The sequence below is a fragment of the Bombus fervidus genome, chromosome 8 (genome assembly GCF_041682495.2).
Source record: "Bombus fervidus isolate BK054 chromosome 8, iyBomFerv1, whole genome shotgun sequence".
In the NCBI taxonomy this organism is placed as follows: Eukaryota; Metazoa; Arthropoda; class Insecta; order Hymenoptera; family Apidae; genus Bombus; species Bombus fervidus.
In genome coordinates this window covers 2,002,676-2,021,328 of record NC_091524.1, presented here as the reverse complement: position 1 = coordinate 2,021,328, position 18,653 = coordinate 2,002,676, and the positions used below count along the sequence as shown (strand labels likewise).

General features: G+C 43.8%; 1 protein-coding gene across 1 annotated transcript; it reads left to right on the top strand.

Annotated features, from left to right (window-relative positions):
- Positions 1-573: 573 nt before the first annotated feature.
- Positions 574-18,323, top strand: LOC139989809 (serine protease inhibitor dipetalogastin). Its single transcript, XM_072008443.1, has 9 exons — positions 574-1,288; positions 15,151-15,267; positions 15,569-15,878; positions 16,002-16,145; positions 16,278-16,448; positions 16,539-16,703; positions 16,894-17,016; positions 17,351-17,527; positions 17,669-18,323. The coding sequence occupies exons 1-9, from the start codon at positions 1,234-1,236 to the stop codon at positions 17,898-17,900; spliced, it is 1,494 nt and encodes a 497-aa protein (XP_071864544.1). The 5' UTR covers positions 574-1,233; the 3' UTR covers positions 17,901-18,323.
- The last annotated feature ends 330 nt before the right edge of the window (positions 18,324-18,653 follow it).

Sequence of the window (18,653 nt, the reverse complement as noted above, 5' to 3'; positions counted from 1 at the left end):
TAAGCGCACAGTATTTGGGAATTACGTTCAAGTCCGGCAAACGCCCATGAGAAAGTCCACTAGCCAATTTCGCTTCTTAACTTTGAGTAGTTTATTTATGTTTTTATACATGTATCGCGTGTTATCCGCGAAATCTCACTTAATTAATCACTATAGACGCGGAACACGATAGAGAACGCAAGCATAAAATGTTTCTCTCTTCGTGGTGAGTGCAATTCTTGTGCACCTGCACGTGAAATTAGTGGTTAGAATGTAAGTAGGAAAGGAGATTAATGTCGCTGTCGGTAACAAGAAAATTCCCCATAATCGTTCGATTAGAAAGTGCACCCGCTAAAATGTAAATGAACAACTGCATTGCCAGAATGGCGTCTTCATCGGCAAGCCAAGAACATTCTATACTTTTAATCATCTAATTTTCTCAGTCAGGTGCCACGCTAAATTTCCAGCCATTTCCTCTGATTCAGTCTTTTATTCTCGATAGGTTGATTTCGAAAAAAGAATTTGTTTCCCTACTATCTTGCGGTATAATATCTCTATAACTACTCTCCTTGTTCCAGATTCGTATCCGTGACCGAATATAAAACTATGCTTTGATACTGATGGTCTGTGGTGAATAAGGGTGAACGAGCACATCCGACGTCAGAAAGGTAGAGGGCCGTTCCTTGCAGATGAAGAAGAAGAAGTCGAAGAAGAAGACTAAGATATCTGATAGTGGAGGAGGAAGAGTTGGCCTAGAAACGGTGGTTCTCCGATCTCCGATCTGTTGGCGGATTTTCAGGCTTCTTCCCGTTGTTCCACCTCGTCCAGTTACCCCTCCTCCATTTGACTGGCCGTCGTCGACGATGATGGTAATGGTAAATGGCCCATGGAGAGGCTCTCCAGTCCGCGCCTCCACTGGAAACGGGAGCACGCCACGTGAAAGTAGGAAGGGGAGGCTATAGCCGGACCGACGTCGCTTCGTGCGCTTCAGTCGTTCGTGGACCTCGAAGGACGATAGAGGTCGAAGAGGGCACTTCCTCCTCTCCTTCCTCACGGCGCCACCACCATCACCTTCTCTACCATCTTTCCGCGCCTTCGGCCTTATCCTTCTTAACCGGTGGCGAGAGCACGAACGTCGTCTACGCACAATAAGATAATCGTTCGCAGTCGTCCGCCTACTAAAATTGACTTATAACGACGTCGTTGATACACGACCGTGGCAAACGTCCGAACGGATCGTCAACAGTACGAAGGATGCATCGTCACATCTCCCTCCTCGTTGGGATCATCTTGCTGTGTTGCCTCCAAGGTCGGTATCGCTTTTAACCTCTGCACTAGAATCGACCGATCGTGTTCCACTCTGGTGAAAGTCGCAACAGGTCAACCTGTCTCTACGTTCAGACATTCCTCTCTTTGTCCTCTGCTTTCCTTCTTTCTCTCTTCGTCCATTATGTTCGTCGTTATGTTCCCTCTCGTTTTTTTTCACTATAAAGCTGTTTCAGTGATTATGCTATTCTAGCCGAGAAATTGATCGATAATTCGTTCCCGTCTATTGCGAGTTGTTTTAACGGTTTCACGGTTGACTAATTGAGAAATTAATGAACTCCACACGATACACGAACAGACGGGTCCATTCAATATTCCGTGTAAAGCAGTCAGCCGTCCGATGGAGAGTAAAAGCATGCCCGGCAATTCCTATTGGATGCATAATTGTGATCGATATTGCGTTAAAATAATTCGTCTAAAGAAATATTGATATCACGAGATACCGTTATTGTATTTCCTCCAATGTATTTTGCGTTCGACTTTCAGGTCATACCTATCCCGTCAGGTAGATAGGTATATCATATATAGCAAAGAGAATCGTAATTGGTCGAACGTGTTGCGTTTGAATGGGAATTGATCCTATTAAATTGGGTTAGTTAAGCAGGAACAGCAAAATTCAAGCTTGCAAACAGCGTCGCGGCGTCAATGTGTTTCTTTTTAAAGAGCGGCACTCATGTTCCTATATCGACATTTAAAGCCTATCTCTTTTTCTCTTTTTCTCGGCAAATAGCTTTGGTCAGAACACCCATTGAATTCTTGGCAGCAGGGAGCCAGTATCTCTCTATGGCCAAGTGCGATGCTCTTTCAACCGGAGAAAAAAAAGAACCATTGGTTTTTCGTTTTAATCTCCAGCACGCTCGCAGCCTCGTGCACGAGTCAACTCACAGGGGCGAGTTCCTTCCTCTTCCTTTCTCACTGATTTTATGTATACATTCTACGGTTGTTCGAGCGTGTACCAGCGTTACTAAACTAGTGTAATTAATTGTAGTATTTTATATCTTACTTTATCGACGACTAAGTCATCCACGTCTATTTAGTGATTTTAGTCTATCGAGTGATTTTTAATTAATTCACTAAAAGAAATAGTAGGAACCGGCTATCTCTGCCAAAATAATATTCCCACAAGGTCTTCTGGATGGGAATATTATACAGTTTTACGCAAAAAACCTTCATCGAATAGTCTCGCTTTACCTTTAATCTCTATTATCTTCTCTTTTAAGTACGAGAATGCATATTCATTGCCATTAAGAGTAGGCTAATTTTATTACGTACCTTACGGTTAGTCTGCTGCGAATACGTAAAGGGTTCTGTAGAGACCAAGTCGAGTGTTCGACCAGGCACATATAACTCGTAAAACGACGTTAGCCGGGCGGACTCGTCTAATTAAGTATGCTAATCGTCTAAAAAACTCGCTCGTATCAACGACCCTGAAAATTCTACGGAACGAAGCATAAGGAAAGAAGTTGTCTTTTATAGTCCTCCTTGCGGCTTAACTTGTACAAATTATGAGACTGCATCCGATTAACAATAATACCATGTATATTTGTCGCTTGTAACAATAACAATAAGAAATAGATAGTGCGAAGAAACTAGCAGCGCCAACGTTATGTAGTTTCACTAGCTCGTTAACTCTTTCAGCATGGTATTCTAATAAATATCATTATGTTTTTAACGAGATTGCGTGTTAAAAGAAATTACAAGTGGGACAATTGATTCGAACGTTTAAACGTTTATCATTTCTTTTCCAATGTTCCGTAGAACTTCCCTTCCAAAATTTAATCACGGTTGTAATTTCATGGCTTTAATATGTCTATGTGTAGTAGATACTGTATGATAGTCTGTAGCAGGTAAATGGAGCCCGTTGCGTGAGCAAACATACGTAAGGGAAAATGAGCCGAAGTGTAATAACAGATGTCAAAAGAATAACAGGATTTATGCCCTTTTTTACGAAACAGAAGGCATCACCACAGAAATGCTCTTTTTTGAGATTTTTACCCTGCCATTAAGGTATAAGAAATACGATAATAATCTGCGGTCCTCAAAAGAAGATTTCGTGTATTTCAAGTTTCTTCTTTGTCTCTTGAAATTTCGTTTCGGATATGTTTTTCCTCCTCGAAATCTCGTTTCCTCTCGTCATTTCTTTTACGTTCAACAAGAAGATATTTCTCTCGATGTCAGACCGTATCTAAGGAATCTTTCCCCCTGTGATCGAATATCGCAGTAAACAATATAAATTCCTCGGTGAGTGGTCCAGGAAGGAGACGAGCAAATTTGTTCGACTCGATATCCAAGAAAGAATGCATGCTTTGAAGTTGTAGTAAACATTTTATTATTGAAAATCGTGAAACGTTTAGCCGATTGGTTTGCATTGAAAATAATTTGAAAGCGTCTGAATAGCCGCGAGACGTTTTAATAAAAGATGATCCCTTAAAAGCGTTACGGTTTCGGTTCATTGACTTTTCAACGTGTTCAAATCCTCGTGACCCGGTTCCTCGTTATCCGTTCCTCGGAAAACTGTCGAGCTACAGATTAAATTTTCATTCCTATATAGTTTCCGCAAATGAAATTACTTGGACATAGAAAGAAAAGGATAGTAAAAAAAAAGTGATGTTCACTGGCTTGTATTCTGCTGGTCCATCGTTCCATCGACTATGAAACGTGTTTTCACGCTTGGAAGGCTTTCGCGTTTACCCGAAGGGAAAAAGGGCATGCCGCTTCTCCAGTCAATTTCATATTTATTAATATGAGGATTAATAACCATCTGATGAACATGAATAAGCAAAGATGAGCCGGGTATGAGAAACATTATTCGTCAAATAGTAACGGTTGCATATTCGGCTTGATCTAATTCGATCGTTTAAATCGTTGATAATTAATTCATTGCACGAATAGTGCTGAATAATTGCGATCAATTACCATGCTAGGTTTGAACGCGACTGTCAGAAAAGCGGAAAACATTGAGCGCGTGCTAATTAACGTTGTTCTGTAATTATATGTATAACGAACGATTACCGATTCAAACATCCTGTTCAGCGGTATCCAAAGGAAACTCAATTACCTTTGCACGCATTGAAATCGTTTGTAATTAAAAGAAAAAAAGGTAAGAAACGAGCTCAAAGAAAAAGTGTACAAATTCTATAGAGAAATGGATCGTCTCACGGTCGTTGATGACCACGCCTACACTCCGTACGAAACACCAAGTTTTTATGTTACGCGTCCTTCGACTTGAACTGTAATTTCTTTCTTTGAAGATCGGCCAGCCTCTTACCGTTATTCGAAAATGCTTAGAAAATATTTGTACGGCCTGGTTCTGTGACACCAAAACTGGGCAATGGCTGCATTTCACGTCGCTAGACAGAGATCTTATGCTACACCTCCAATTTTGACCAATTTCTCTCTTTTTTCTTCGACATTGTAAATAATTCCGATAGAATACACCGTAAAATCGTCGAGCTTAAAATATCTCTGAACGAGTTATCGTGATACAAGGGTCGGAACTTAAATTCACGAAAAATTCTTGCCGCGTAATAGCTTATAGTTGTAACTGTGGTTCAAAAGTCGAACAGACTGCTAAGTAAACGGTGCTGGAGAGATGCGTAAGTACGATTTTATGCTAAGTGGAAAGTCGTCCGGGCGCAGGTTATGTACCATCGGTTGGAAGCACGCAGCAGAGATACTATCGAAACAGTTTCCTCGTCGTATGTGGACGGTATTTGCACACTAAGAAACGTAAATTATTCATTAAACCCGCGAACGAAACGTAGTCACGTTCTCGTTTGTCTAGCGTCAATTTTTCGTCTTAGTGCTGGTTGAGAGCCAGCAAGGAATCTCCTTCATTCGGTTTTCATTCAGGATGTTCTCCTCGATGCCACAGTGAAACGTGTATTAAAACACTTTCGCGGCGGCGGATCGCACCTTTCACTAGAAATTAGATTAAACGGCGCAACTACTTCCACGTATCTCTTTCAAGAGCATGTGTTTTTCTTTTTCACCTACATTGAGCACGTACGCGCTATTTCGTTCGTACAATGAGGCCCCGTGCCGCGTTTAATGGAACGTATCGGGGAATCTAGTACATCTAGCATTTGAATTAGATTGGTACCAGCAGGCCACGCTATTCTTTTCATTCGACTTTTGTGTATCGTGCTCATCTTTCATCGTCATCATGACCGCTGCGATATTTATTCAGAGCTTTCATCCGTTCTCTACTTTTTACTAATCGCGTTACAGGTAAATTAATTGAATAAGAGAAAGGTGTTGGTCTGTGCCAGGCGTATAGCGTGCCAAGATAAAAATAATGAAAGAAAGAGGTACAGTAGATCATTGGATAAAACGAAAGCATAAATATCGTTCTACTTTGGACATGAATTAGCATTATGGTAAAGAATGCATACATGATTTCACGATTTCACGACAATAGTACTTAGTCGTTTGTGATTAAACGCGATCGTTTATACCGACAATTACGCCTACCTACTACCTCACAGAGTTTGAGATTTCATTTGGATTTGACAGTTTGAACGTAAATTGCTCACGGAAAACGGTAAACGATACGCGAGTGGACGAAGCCATTCCGCAACTGCCCGCTGTTTCGCGTTATTGCATCGTTAATCATCTTTATGAAATCGTTACGATAGATCACTATCTGCCGAACAGATACTACTGTCGGTTCGAGCTGTTCGGTGAAAAATGGGAAGTCATCCTTTTAATCGTCGGTTCGGCAAATGAACCTTTGGATGGTTTTGCTCTTGTTCTCGAGTCTAGCTTGTTCTTCTCGTTATTAGATTCTCGCGGGGATGTAGGAGGTCGTTAAGGATCGGACGACGATCGATCAAAGTTGAATAGAGCTTGCGAGTCAACCTTGAACGTCTCTGGAGCGCAATCTGATCTTTGATTCCGCGGAATTGTGCTCTGTTCGATCGATAAACCAAACCAGTCGGTTGTCCTTTCGGGAACGACACCGTTACCGTAGCTCGATTCATCCGCCGATGCTTGACTTACTTCGCTGACCTGAAGACCCAGTGAACGTGTACTTGTGAATTTCAAACTCGTGTGTCGTCCATTCCCAATTCTTCATCCTCGACGGTCTAGTTGGCTGTTCATGTTACAACATTCCGAGACGGAATTGGCTTGTTGTCTAGCGTCAAACGCATTCCTCGACTTTAGCATTGAAATTCTTGGTTCGATTAAGGAAACTGGTCTGATCATTACGGCTGACATTAGAAGAAAGAGAGAGAGAGAGAGAGAGGGTAGATTAAGGTTGGCGTTAAGAATTAGCATAGCGTTCCTTCACGATCTTCCACTAGTTTACAACTGATTTGAACAACGTGGACGAGAGCTGTATCAAGTTGTAAGCCGAAGCAATGGTAACCAGTAATGATATGCGCATAAAAGATTTCGTGTATACTTGCGGGAAAGTACTCGCTGAATGTGCGGTATTTACGCCCATGCGGCAACGAAATGCTCGTCACGTTCTTTCGATGTCAGCTGACTTTGAACGAATGTCCGCGTTAAAACGTGAAGATTCCTTGAGCTATCGGACCTTTTATTAGTGTCTTTCCGCGCGATGGCGAACGGTCGAGCTTGTTCACCGACGTCAACAATCGATTTGTAGTCGAGGAAGATACAACGAAGAAGGATCGAACGAAAAATACGATTGGACGAACGAGAAATACGAGAATACCGTCATAGTAAAGAAGATTATGGTAGTTGCAATTGGACAGGCGCAGAAATAAGATCCCCGTTTAACTTCCTCATACCGACTTCTCCTTTATTCTTCCACATATTTTCATCATCTAGCCGTAAAACGCAGGATTTAATATTTCAATACGGCTGCAGCGAGACAGGATAGTTTTTCAGGCTGCCAATGTCCTCCAAGGAATCTGTTACAGGGATCGTATTAACGCGTTTCATTTGGCAATACCGTAACCGCACATTAACCATAACGAGAAGGCAAGGAGAAACAAGAACTCGTTAAAGCTTATCTATTTATTTTCAATACTATTGGAACATGTCTATCTATAGCTGTCGGTTTCACGCTCTACTTTTCTGGTTTCCACGTATCTAATGATTTCTCCGGATTTATTAGCAAAAAAGCAGCGGAGCTATGACGTGTTTCCTCATTTACGCTGCAAGAAATCACGCAAATGAGAAAGCCACGAGAGAGGAATGGAAAACGACCAGAGACGATCCTGATTCCGGGCGATTATCGATCGCGTTTACTCGGTTGTTCCGCCAATAATAGTGCCAAGATCGTCCGTAGTCATTTTCACGATCGAGGGTTGTGAAACCCTGGCCTAGACTTAAGTAGGTATGGAGGTAAGGTCGAGGTCACTTTCATGGCTCCTTCCTGTGGATGAACCACACGGGGATCGGTGTAAATTAATGGCTGCATGGTAGGTTAAAAGCTTTCGCTTCACTTGTAAGTATCAATGGAGCATCAACATCCCTGACGATTATTCCTGTCGGTCGATTAATTTTTCTCATTCAACCAATTTAGGTCCCAGTTAAGCCATATTCAACCGGTTGCGTTAAATCACATTCTACTCTTCTAGTAAAAGAGAAAATGAATAGCAGTTTAGATTTGTAGCACGATTTTCGATTTAGCTATGATTCAAGAGTAAGTAGAATCGGGGTCGCTTTCGATGTGCATCTTACGCGGTAAAACAGTTGTTAGCTCGTTCAACGAACACTGATTCAACCTCTCCGAGCTATCAATAGTATACTGCTAATTAAGGGTCGAGGTCGTTCTCGTTAAACGTGAAACGTTTATACCGCAATGAAACTCCTGGCTGATAGGCTGATTCTCCTAGACGTGTTTACATCCTATCGGTTAGATTACAAACAGATGCAAGATACAAGATTAGTAAATCGATATTGATTAGTGAATCGAAGTTGCCAGATAATGGCTTTAGTGTTCGAAAATTTATCTATCCTCCAACAAAAGGCGAATAAGGCAGTGACCATATTTCTCAGATTTTTATCGATCCTATCAGCGGTAGTGCTATTAGGCCTAACACGGCGCGTAAAAGTGAAATTTTCTTATCTAAAACCGTGTTTCCTGAATATACTACAATATCATCGATCATTCTGTCGATACTTTTAATGAAACCCACGTAGTTAATTCATAATATCCGGAAGGGAAGATTTTTCAAACTCCAAAAAGTTGAATGATTGGCTCGTGCGTCGTAGCTGAGAGGAAAGTCTACCTTCGTCGATAATTACCCTTTCTTTGAGATGCAGTGATGCGTTTCTTCTTAATCATTCAATATTCCGTCCTTCTTACCTCGTTTTACTCTAATTACCTTTAATATGGAATATCCTTAAACGTGAACGCGCAAGTACGCTTACCGTACACTTCTCACGCGGTCCCGTTCCCCTCTGGCACCCGCTATTCAATGAAAACTCTGCCAACCACCAGGCCCAAGGAAATCTCAAATTACATACGAAGGTTTATGCTTGCGACCACCAGATGAAACATCCTTATGGGATTTCAAAGGCTTTTACTACCTCCACGCGAATATTCAGCTAAAATGATGCACGCTTTTAGACGTCGTAACTCATGCTCCCTGTGGCGCGAAATCGATCGTACGAATTGTCGGTAATGCATTCGCCACGTACGCCACGGAATTCCCATTCCGTGGAGATTTTATAGCGACAACTTTGACGAACCCGTAAAAGAACCGGCCTGGAATTCTTTATTCTCAGCAGGATAACGTTATGCACGAATCGCGCGTCTTCCTATTCCCGTTATCCAAATCTACGTGAAAAACGTAGACTCGTGTACATAAGTGTGTATCTCCGGCTGATGAAAACAGAGTCGAAAAAGTACAATTGGCTCGCGGCATGATCTTGTTCCTTACAGTTTCCTGATAGCTGGAATTTGACGAATAATCATCGTGCTCCACGTGTATATGTTCATTTATGGCTGTGCAAAAGTATCATTTGCATTAGCGGTTTAGTGACGGTGCGGCGACGGTCTACTCGAATGTTATTCATTCACGGTTCACAGCATCGACTAATATTTAAAGGATTCGTGGCAGCGAGCAGCTATTCCACGGTAACCGAGGTGTTAATACGAACTCGAGTCTAGCTGGCAACACATGTCAGACGAGGGTATTGGAATCCGACGAGTATCCATTTATATCATCGTTTTTATTTTATTGTGACGGCCGATAACGCGTACAAGTCTCGAGGACATCATACCGGTAGTCTGTAATGGTACTCAACGACACGAGCATCGAGGTGCAATTTCTGAAAAGATAAAACCGAACACGAAAATGATGTTCGATCCAGCACGCAATGTGCGGAAGAGAAAGGTAGGAAATCGCAGCACGCGACGCAACAGACGATTGAAATTTCAGCCGATCGCTGATCGAATCGAGGCAGGCATCATCGCAATTTTTCGTTCCGTATCGAACAGAGAAGTATGCGTACGCTTTGGAATTTTCACGCGGTGCGAGAAGAGCGGAGCGCGACGAAAAAGCGCGCGGGCGACCGTGAAAAAAAAATGGACATGTTCGCGGAGTAGGTTGGACCGTATATACACAGCAACATGTACGATGGATCGAAGGTTCCTCCGATGTAACGGATCGGCGTGAGCGAACGGTCGCGAGTGTACACGCGTTCACGTGCATGCTCGTGGGAGATCGAGCCGATCTGGGAGGTAGTTTTTCGCCCCAGTACTCCACTTACCACTCGCCACTTAAACCGAACACGACGATTTATGGAACGCAACTCGTTTGTCGTGTTCCTTCATGAACAGCGACACACATACTACCGTTTTTGCCGGTTGCTAGGGCCACGCGCTTCCTGCGTTCTCTTCATCGAGATGCCCCGCATTAACGTAATTTTGATAACACCGTATCGTTTGATTTTTTGCTCTGTCACTTTTTACGTCACTCCAGACGATCGATGAATGGAACGCTTTACTTTATTGTGATTGGTACGGCTACTTTATTACTATTACTATTTCCAACATGGTTTGCCGATCGTTTAAATTGTAAACGTCCTACTACTTCTAACGGCGAAGGTAATAAACGAGGATCTGAACAACACGGTTCAAGATTCAATTCCAGACCGCAAAATACACCTCTACCCTAGCGTTTGAAAATATCCTACGTTTTAATTAATCGTTTGCGGTCACTTTCAAAATACAAGTGCTTCGTAAATACAGTTATAGCAGAAGCTATATCGCCTAAACCGGTACTCACTGATTAGCATTTATGAGCATTGTTTCGGCAAAAATCTAGCCGGGAGAATCGTAGCCACCGTCTTCCCCGTAACAGACGTAGCCGTGATGCATCGAGCCACCAACCACACGCGAAACCTGTTTTGATTAGCAGCTGTCAGCTAACTCATAATTAGCCGTTTCTCTGCTTGAAATATTTGGCGTGATACTGTGCATGTCTGTAATTCCGAGTATCTAAAACCAAACTGACGAATGAAATTATTTCATAATTTTAATGCGAAATACCTGTCCGATTTATCGAGGAATTATACCGTGAAGTATAATCGGTATCTTCGAACAGTCGCTAAAACAGACGATAAATCATCCGATTGCGACAACGCGACTTCGTCTTTTCCCGCGAATCGCGTTTGAACTGGTTCTTTACAACGTTATCGGAACAATAGCGTTGCTAGGCAGAAAATAAGATCGTTTCACCGCAATACGGAAGTCGCGACGATACAGACCGTCGTTAACGTCAGGTTTTTTCGACACGGAAACACGGTCGATCAAAGATAAAGTATGGAACAATGATACCAGTTGTCGCGATACTTCGCAAACCTTTGCCGTGATAGTTCTGACAATATCCTCGTTCCTGATGCAACGTCTAACATCCTAATAATTTCACCATTTCCGATCTCGATTTCGGAACAATCGACGCAAACGACGGATCGCGGTTTAATTATATCGACTCGTGTGCTCCATAACAGAAATAGAAGCTGGTTAATGCAATGCAGCGCGGATGTGTTACGAGACAATCCTAAGAGGAAGACGAGATCGTTTCACGGTGATAAGGAGGGCCGGCTACGTCGAGAAGATCGACCGAAGGTATACGTTCGAGAGGAGGTTGTACGAGAAACGAGCTGTGAGCTGAGTCTGGAATCACGGAACACGAACGACCTTACCGTGATTGTGACGCTATCGATTGAGAATGATTTACACGGTCGTTTCTTTCGTCCTAGCCGAGATACCGTCCCGCGCACGCGATCATACGCATACAGATCTCACGGACAAGATCCTTGTTAGAATTAATGGATTACTATTCATGTCTGTCCCATCGTTACCGGGTGCTACTTCGTATGTACCGAAACGATCGTAAGATACTGATTTATTGGAATTTTATAGTCTTATCGATCATTGCCGCTTAACAGGTATAGGTTTGAAAATGATTCAACGATAAACTGAAAGGATTCCGTATAGTTCGGCAGCGGAAGGATTGTCAGTTATTCGAGTTTAAGGGAAAAAAGCGAGAACTTGCGCACGCTCAACTTAGATAATTAATCAGTCACGAGCACACACCACAATTTGTCAGGCGCTTGAATGTGTCGTTTGTTAAAATTCGTAGGAACTTGCGAATACATTTGAGTGTTGATTCCGGCTTCCGTAGAAACATCGTTCCCAGTATTCGCCGACTTATCAACAGGCTGTATATGGCTATAATAATATGATGGCCGTTGTAACATTAATTAAATCGAACGCGAGTTGATTGGTTCGTGTAGATTTTGTGGAACGTTCGTTTCTCGTTTTCGCTCCGTCGCGGTCGCGGCGTCGTCGTACGTACATTCTTCCTCGCACTCTTTCGAATATATCTTGTTCCCAGGCGGAAGATGAGTTTCCATACGGTTTGATTTACGCGTAGTAACCTACCTCGGACTTAATTGACACCTGCGACGTAAGATTCGCGAGAGGCGTTCACATTTGTAAACGAATCATGGCCGTTTAATTATCTAAGCTAGAATCAAAAGGTCTGTCATGCAAGCCAATCGTCCGAGTGCGCTTCCAACCACAACGTCCATCCAGTTCATCTAATCTACCGTTTTTCTGGCCGTGTCTCCAGAAGTAGCGACTAGGAAACAAGAACAAAAGCCGCAGTCCCGTACATTGTTCGTTTTATTTATGAGCCACGGTTTATTCGTATCAAATCGTTCCGGTTCGTTAAACAGATCCTTATTTCTCTGTTATCGATCTTCGAGAGCGGGATGCGAGCTGGCCGTGTTCCTCTGCCGGCTTCTCGTTTCGTGGACAAAAATCCAAGGAGCAGCATCCACCCGGTCGGCATGCATCCTTGCCGTGGTTCACCGACCCGCATATTTCTCCCTCCCCCTCCCCTCCCGCTCTTTCCCTGTCACACTCTTTCCTTCCTTTCCCCCTCACAGTCTCTCTTTTCCCCCTCGATCCTTTCTCCTTTCCTTCGTCTCTTTCCGTTGCTCTCATTCCCTCTCGTTGGAGCAAGTGGCGGGCATCCACTGTACACCATACTCCGCATGCATGCACGCGCTAGCTCGTGCGACCCGTACATCTTCCACAGGGATATAATTCGATCTGCATTGTTCACCAATCGCCCCCTGACCAGACTGGTCGCTCCTCTATTGGCATAATTGATTCACTTAATCGCGTTCGTGGGAGTGACGGACACCTCCTTCAGCCGCCCATCAACGCCGCTAATCACACGTCCATTTGACCAACCGACGTCCGCTCCAACGAAGAATCTCATTCTCTTCTTCTCCTCTGCTCTTTCGTCTGCTCTCTCTCGACTACTTCGGTCGTTTTCTTTCTTCGTCTTCACGCTCACGTTCTTCCCGTTCTTCCACTTGACGAGCTTTTGTGCCTTCTTCTGCTTGTTATCGTACGCACGAAGATTATAATAGTTTTTCTCGTAATCTACGTTTTCTTGCCTCCGTTCCACCGACATGGGCTTTTCTCTGCCTCGCGTGCGGCTCCGTTAATCAGTGCCGACAATTTTATGCGACGCGATTCGGACTTATGAAATCTATGGTATCCGGCAGTCTGGCTTCTCCTTTGAAATTTTTAACGATCTACGTTGCCAACCTGTGTCTCGTATAGTTCAAGGGGCTCTAAAACGTTCTATACTTCAGGAGAGATCATGCACACCTTTCTCCCTCCCCCCCCTCTCTCTCTTTATCTTAACGGAAATTCAATTTAGACATCGTCGCGGCGCGTACGTACGCGTATCGCAACCGAGCTACATTAACCGATATCGTTCGATCGATAAATCGTAATCGTCGTAATTATGGAGAACATACGCTCGTAAAACTCGCATCATGCTTATCTCTGGCCGTATTCGGTTATTAACGTGCTTTGGCTCCCCGCGAAGCAGGAAGGAGTGTAACTCGATTATTACACGGAAAAAGGGTATAATATCGGCGATGTTCGCGGCGTCTTTGTGAGATACGGTGGCCGAGAGCAGGAAGAGCCACGGTCCCCTATATTACAATGCATATCGGCACTATCTCGTTCACTTTGTGAATTCGAGCGCAGATTCTCGGATTCAGCAAGCTACGAATTACCGTCGCAGGCGAACGGGATATCGGACCGTTCGCCCTGATCGCGCGCGATTCCAGCAAATTGTATCCCGAGGAGAGTCTAACTCGATCGTTACGCGAAAGGAGCCGTCCTAGCCATTGCGATTCCTTCAAAAAAATCTTTACGAGCTCGAACGGATCCCGTCTGTCGTTCTTTCTCTGGCGTGGCGCACAGCGGTACGAAGCGTATGCGCGCGCGATGCGTGACCGCGATCGTAGATAAATTATCGAGTTGCGAGAACAGAGAACGAATCGTCCATTAAGCTCGTATTGTTCACTTGACATTCCGGTAACGACTAGAACGTACCGGTCTTGCAGAGATCTCTTAGGATCGTATGTATTTTTGCACTCTCGTACGTGGCAGCATTTTCCGTGCACATTGCATATGTTATCTCGGGCTAGAGAGAGGCAACCAGGCGAATCTTATATCTCAAAAAGTTATTCCGTGCGTCTGCTGATTAGTCACGTGATCGAGCTGCGTTTAAATTATTCTCTGGTTACGTTTAACTGTCCACTTTATCGGCATCGATGTAACTGCTCCTCGCGTCTTCTCCTCGTGTCGGTTATCTTTAACTGTACACTTCGATTTTATAATTTGTTACATATTATGCGAGCCGGTGTAGAACGACCGCAGTAAATCCCGTGTGCTGTTGACCCGGCGATCACTGGACCGAAACCAAGCCAGCGGACCCGGTGCAGTAGAGATATCTGTGCGGAGGGTCAGCAGGAAGCAATTAAAGTTTCGACAGAATCTCTGGGTTTAACGTTACCATTACACGTGGTTGCTACAAAAAAAGATTACAGGACGATCCAGAAGGATCGAGAGATGAGCGCGGTCTATTCGCTTCTTCCTTTCCGGTTTGTTCGATTATTTTTAACTCGACCTTTCACGCTCCGGGATGAACACGCTCCACGCGCAGATCCGCAGAACGCGGTTTTTCGATGCGATGCATCGTCGGTGCAGAAACGATCTAGGCTCCAATTACCAACGTTTCCTTTGATTCTTCGCAGGTATTTATCTTCTGCCAGTCACTTTCTTTCTTGGGCTTGCGCGTTCACCTTTCCATTGTAATTATGCCATTATGGCTAGCGCTTACCGCTGGTTTAATAAAGAAGACCTTATACGTCTTGATGGCTCGCTATAAACCCAAGTAACAGTAAATGGCATTTCGTTTTACGATACCGTGTTGTACTTGGTCACGAAAGGAGTAGCTGCACTTGTTACTTTCTTTTCCCGAGAGATCGATCAAATGCTAACGAGGTCTTTCACGGTCTCTTGTACTAATTTCTGTACAGATTTCGTGACCGGCGCCTGTCCCCGAATATGTCCGCCAAGCGGAGAGCCAGTTTGCGGTAGCGACGGAGTTATCTACGCGTCCCAGTGTGAAATGCGGAAGAAGATGTGTGGAAAAGGTAAGGGGCCCCTTTTAACTGCGTAATAATTATGATTAGAAGATGCGTACGTGCGGTGAGGCATCGTCAGCGATTATCCAGTTGGTTTACAACGTCCGTCGAAGGGATGCATCGTCGACCAGCATCGAGACACTTGGTTCGTTCCCTCGTTTCGCGTGCTGAACGACCTTAAATCCTACTCCCCGGATGCCATTAACGATAATCTGTTAAGAGTAAACGCGGTACATTTCGCGCATCCGATGCAACCGATCGGTTGCGCGGCTGGGGGCCGGTAATTATCGGTACTTTACAAATTGCATAGGCGTGACCGTGGCCACGGAGAAGACCGCTTGTCTAAGATCGTCCGGTAGCAAGTGCGAGCATCGTTGCCCCGGCGATCAGGATCCGGTATGTGGCACCGACGGCCGCACGTATCTCAACAAGTGCATGCTCAGAGTCGAAATCTGTCGAGTCGGCATCGAGCTGTCCCACTTGGGCCCCTGCAACAACATCTCCGCACACAGGGAGAACTGCCCGGTCTCCTGTGACTTTGCACCACTCGACGGTCCGATCTGTGGAAGCGATGGCAATGTCTACAAGTCTACATGCCAAATGAAGTTGCTCACCTGTGGGTACGTGCTTTTGTATAGGTGTCGGAACGACGCTCGACTTCGTTCCGGTTATTGCTGAATAGAATACGCACAACATTCCATGATTTTGTTCGATTGAGTGGTTACATTGTTACTCGACCATAGGCAAGGCGTAGTACGTACGAACAAGAAGCACTGTCAAACCACGAGACATTGTCGTGAATCGTGTTGGCGCGGTGCCAAGCCAGCCTGTGGTAGCGATGGAATCCTCTACTCGAATACCTGTAAAATGCGAGCAAAGAACTGCGGGTAAGGAGCACATCCTTGAAAAAGTCCTCGATCGGAGGCAGGCGCGCGCGACTTCTCGCCACGCTGTGAATGACTAGCGAACTTGTTCGCTTTTTATACGTCACCAGACTCACCACGATATCAATCGTTTAGCAAACACGTGTTCGAAGTGCCGATGTCGTACTGCGTGTCGCTGGAACGGACGTCCGGTGGCCAATCGAACGCCTGCCCTTTGGATTGCAAAAGCGAGCCGGAAGTTCCGACCTGCGGATCAGACGGAAGCATATACAAGAACGAATGTGAAATGCAAATGCTTAATTGCGGGTTAGTTTCTCTTACGTGTGTTCAAAATATTCTCATTGATCATTTATAATTTCGCCATTTAATTTTGATGATTGTTGTTTTATTTCGTAGACAAGCAAGAAGAAAGGTGACAGTGGTAGACTTTGAAAAGTGTCGAGCTCGTTTGACCAAGTGCATGAAACAGCAGCAAAGATGCGGGAACGAGGTGGATCCAGTTTGCGGAAGCGACGCCAATACATATCCGAATCAATGCCACTTGAACGTGGCAGTCTGCTTGTAAGTTCGCATTCCAGGGATATACTATTCGAATGCGTATTCGAAGAGAATTGAACGGATAAACGACGCGTGATTAACATAACGAGAAGCAGTTGCTGCTAAATGTTTCGCATTACGCGCATTAGTTACATCAGTCATTAGTAATGGCTCGATCAGTTGTTCGATTCCTGACGTTACCGTTGCTTTTCAGAAAGGGTATTCAATTGGCTCACGTCGGAGAGTGCACGACCTTGAAAGAGACCGAACAGTGCCCCGAAGATTGCAGCGAGGTACCTGAGGAACCAGTTTGTGGAAGTGATGGCAACGTTTACCGGTGATTAAGAACGTTATTTGGATTCCCGGACGTTCAGGGCTGAAAGTTTTAGGGACGTGTGAATCACGAATCGCTGCTAGTTACGAAGAATAGATATTTTTTTTAACCGTGGTCATTCGCATTGAAAAATTCATCCTTTCGATAGATCTTTTTCTTTTCTTTTCAGCCATCGTTATTAAGCTTTTTGTTTACGCCATTGATAAACATTTTTAACAATATTTACCAGTCAGTTCAAGAAATTATTTCCTAGAATTCTCGCGGCATTCGACGTCCCTAATTCCTCAGAGAAATCTATGTCTACAAATGCGTCATACGTGTATTCATATGCGTTCAGATCCCTTTGCCATCTGCAGCGTGAGACATGCGGTCAGAGGGTAGTTCAAGTTCCAGCACAGCATTGTCGCACTACTGCGCTTTGCAACCAGATCTGTAGTGGAGAGCGGCAGTTTGTTTGTGGTTCCGACAACAAGCTTTATCGTAACGAATGCGAAATGAAGAGGGACAATTGCGGGTAAGCGCTTAATAATTGTGTTTGAAATTATACCTTTTCCTTGAACTTGAACAATCGCTTGGATAGCTCGATTTTGGATAGTTACGAAATTGTCTTGAAACCGATGACGATTTATTTTTTTTCATATACTACCTTCTTCAGGAAACACGTGTACGTGGTGCCCATGAAGAGATGCGTGCAAGGTTTCTTGTTCCGTGGCTGCCAAAAGATCTGTCCACCCTACTACGATCCTGTTTGCGGTACCGACGGCATGACCTACAGCAATGAATGTTTTTTGGAAATTGAAAACTGTCGCAGTCGAAGCATAGTTACAAAGAAATACCATGGAGTGTGCGGGCAACCGACTGAAGAACCTAAGAATTATTTGTATTAACCTGATCAAATTCTATCTTCATGAAAATGTGTTTTTAAAAAAGTATTTTTTCAAAAAATGTCGATTTCAAGACGACTCGTAAATTATTATAAGAAATGATCGAATCATATTCTTTCAAGTAGGAGCACGATCTTCCCGTAAGGTACTCTTATAACGACCGAACGATTTAATCGAAAAAAAGTATCGATTTTTGCACTTCGATCGTATATTTTTACACTTTGTTCGTCTTGAAGTCAAATTCGACAAATTTCTTGAATATTTACGGAATTTTGATACGATGTGTCCGCTTTCTGAAGGAAAAATATTTCGAGAAACGAGTATCCCGTTAATTGTATACCTAACTCGACTTATGATAACGGGCAAGATTCTTATTATCAATTCCGTATTCGATCATATCGAGACTAGTAAATCCACTCAAATGAATTCTCGTATTCGTCATCTCGATTTTCGATCGCTAATCATTCGATCGATTGGACCAAGACTGCAGTTTATAGCCAACAGCCACTATTCGCGGTACGTGCTTGGCATTTTTATCGATCATACATGAACGCTAACGACCACGTTGATTATCAAGTATCTATATTTATTTTGCATTCTTTCTGTTCTTGGATTGAAAACGATATAATGTGGCATTCTTGCGTGATGCGATATTACGAATTTCATGCTAGATCGATCGTGCGTTTGTGTAACCCTTTCGCATCTTCGCATATTTCTCGCCGGTAAACTCATGTCTTATTTATTGTAGTATTATTA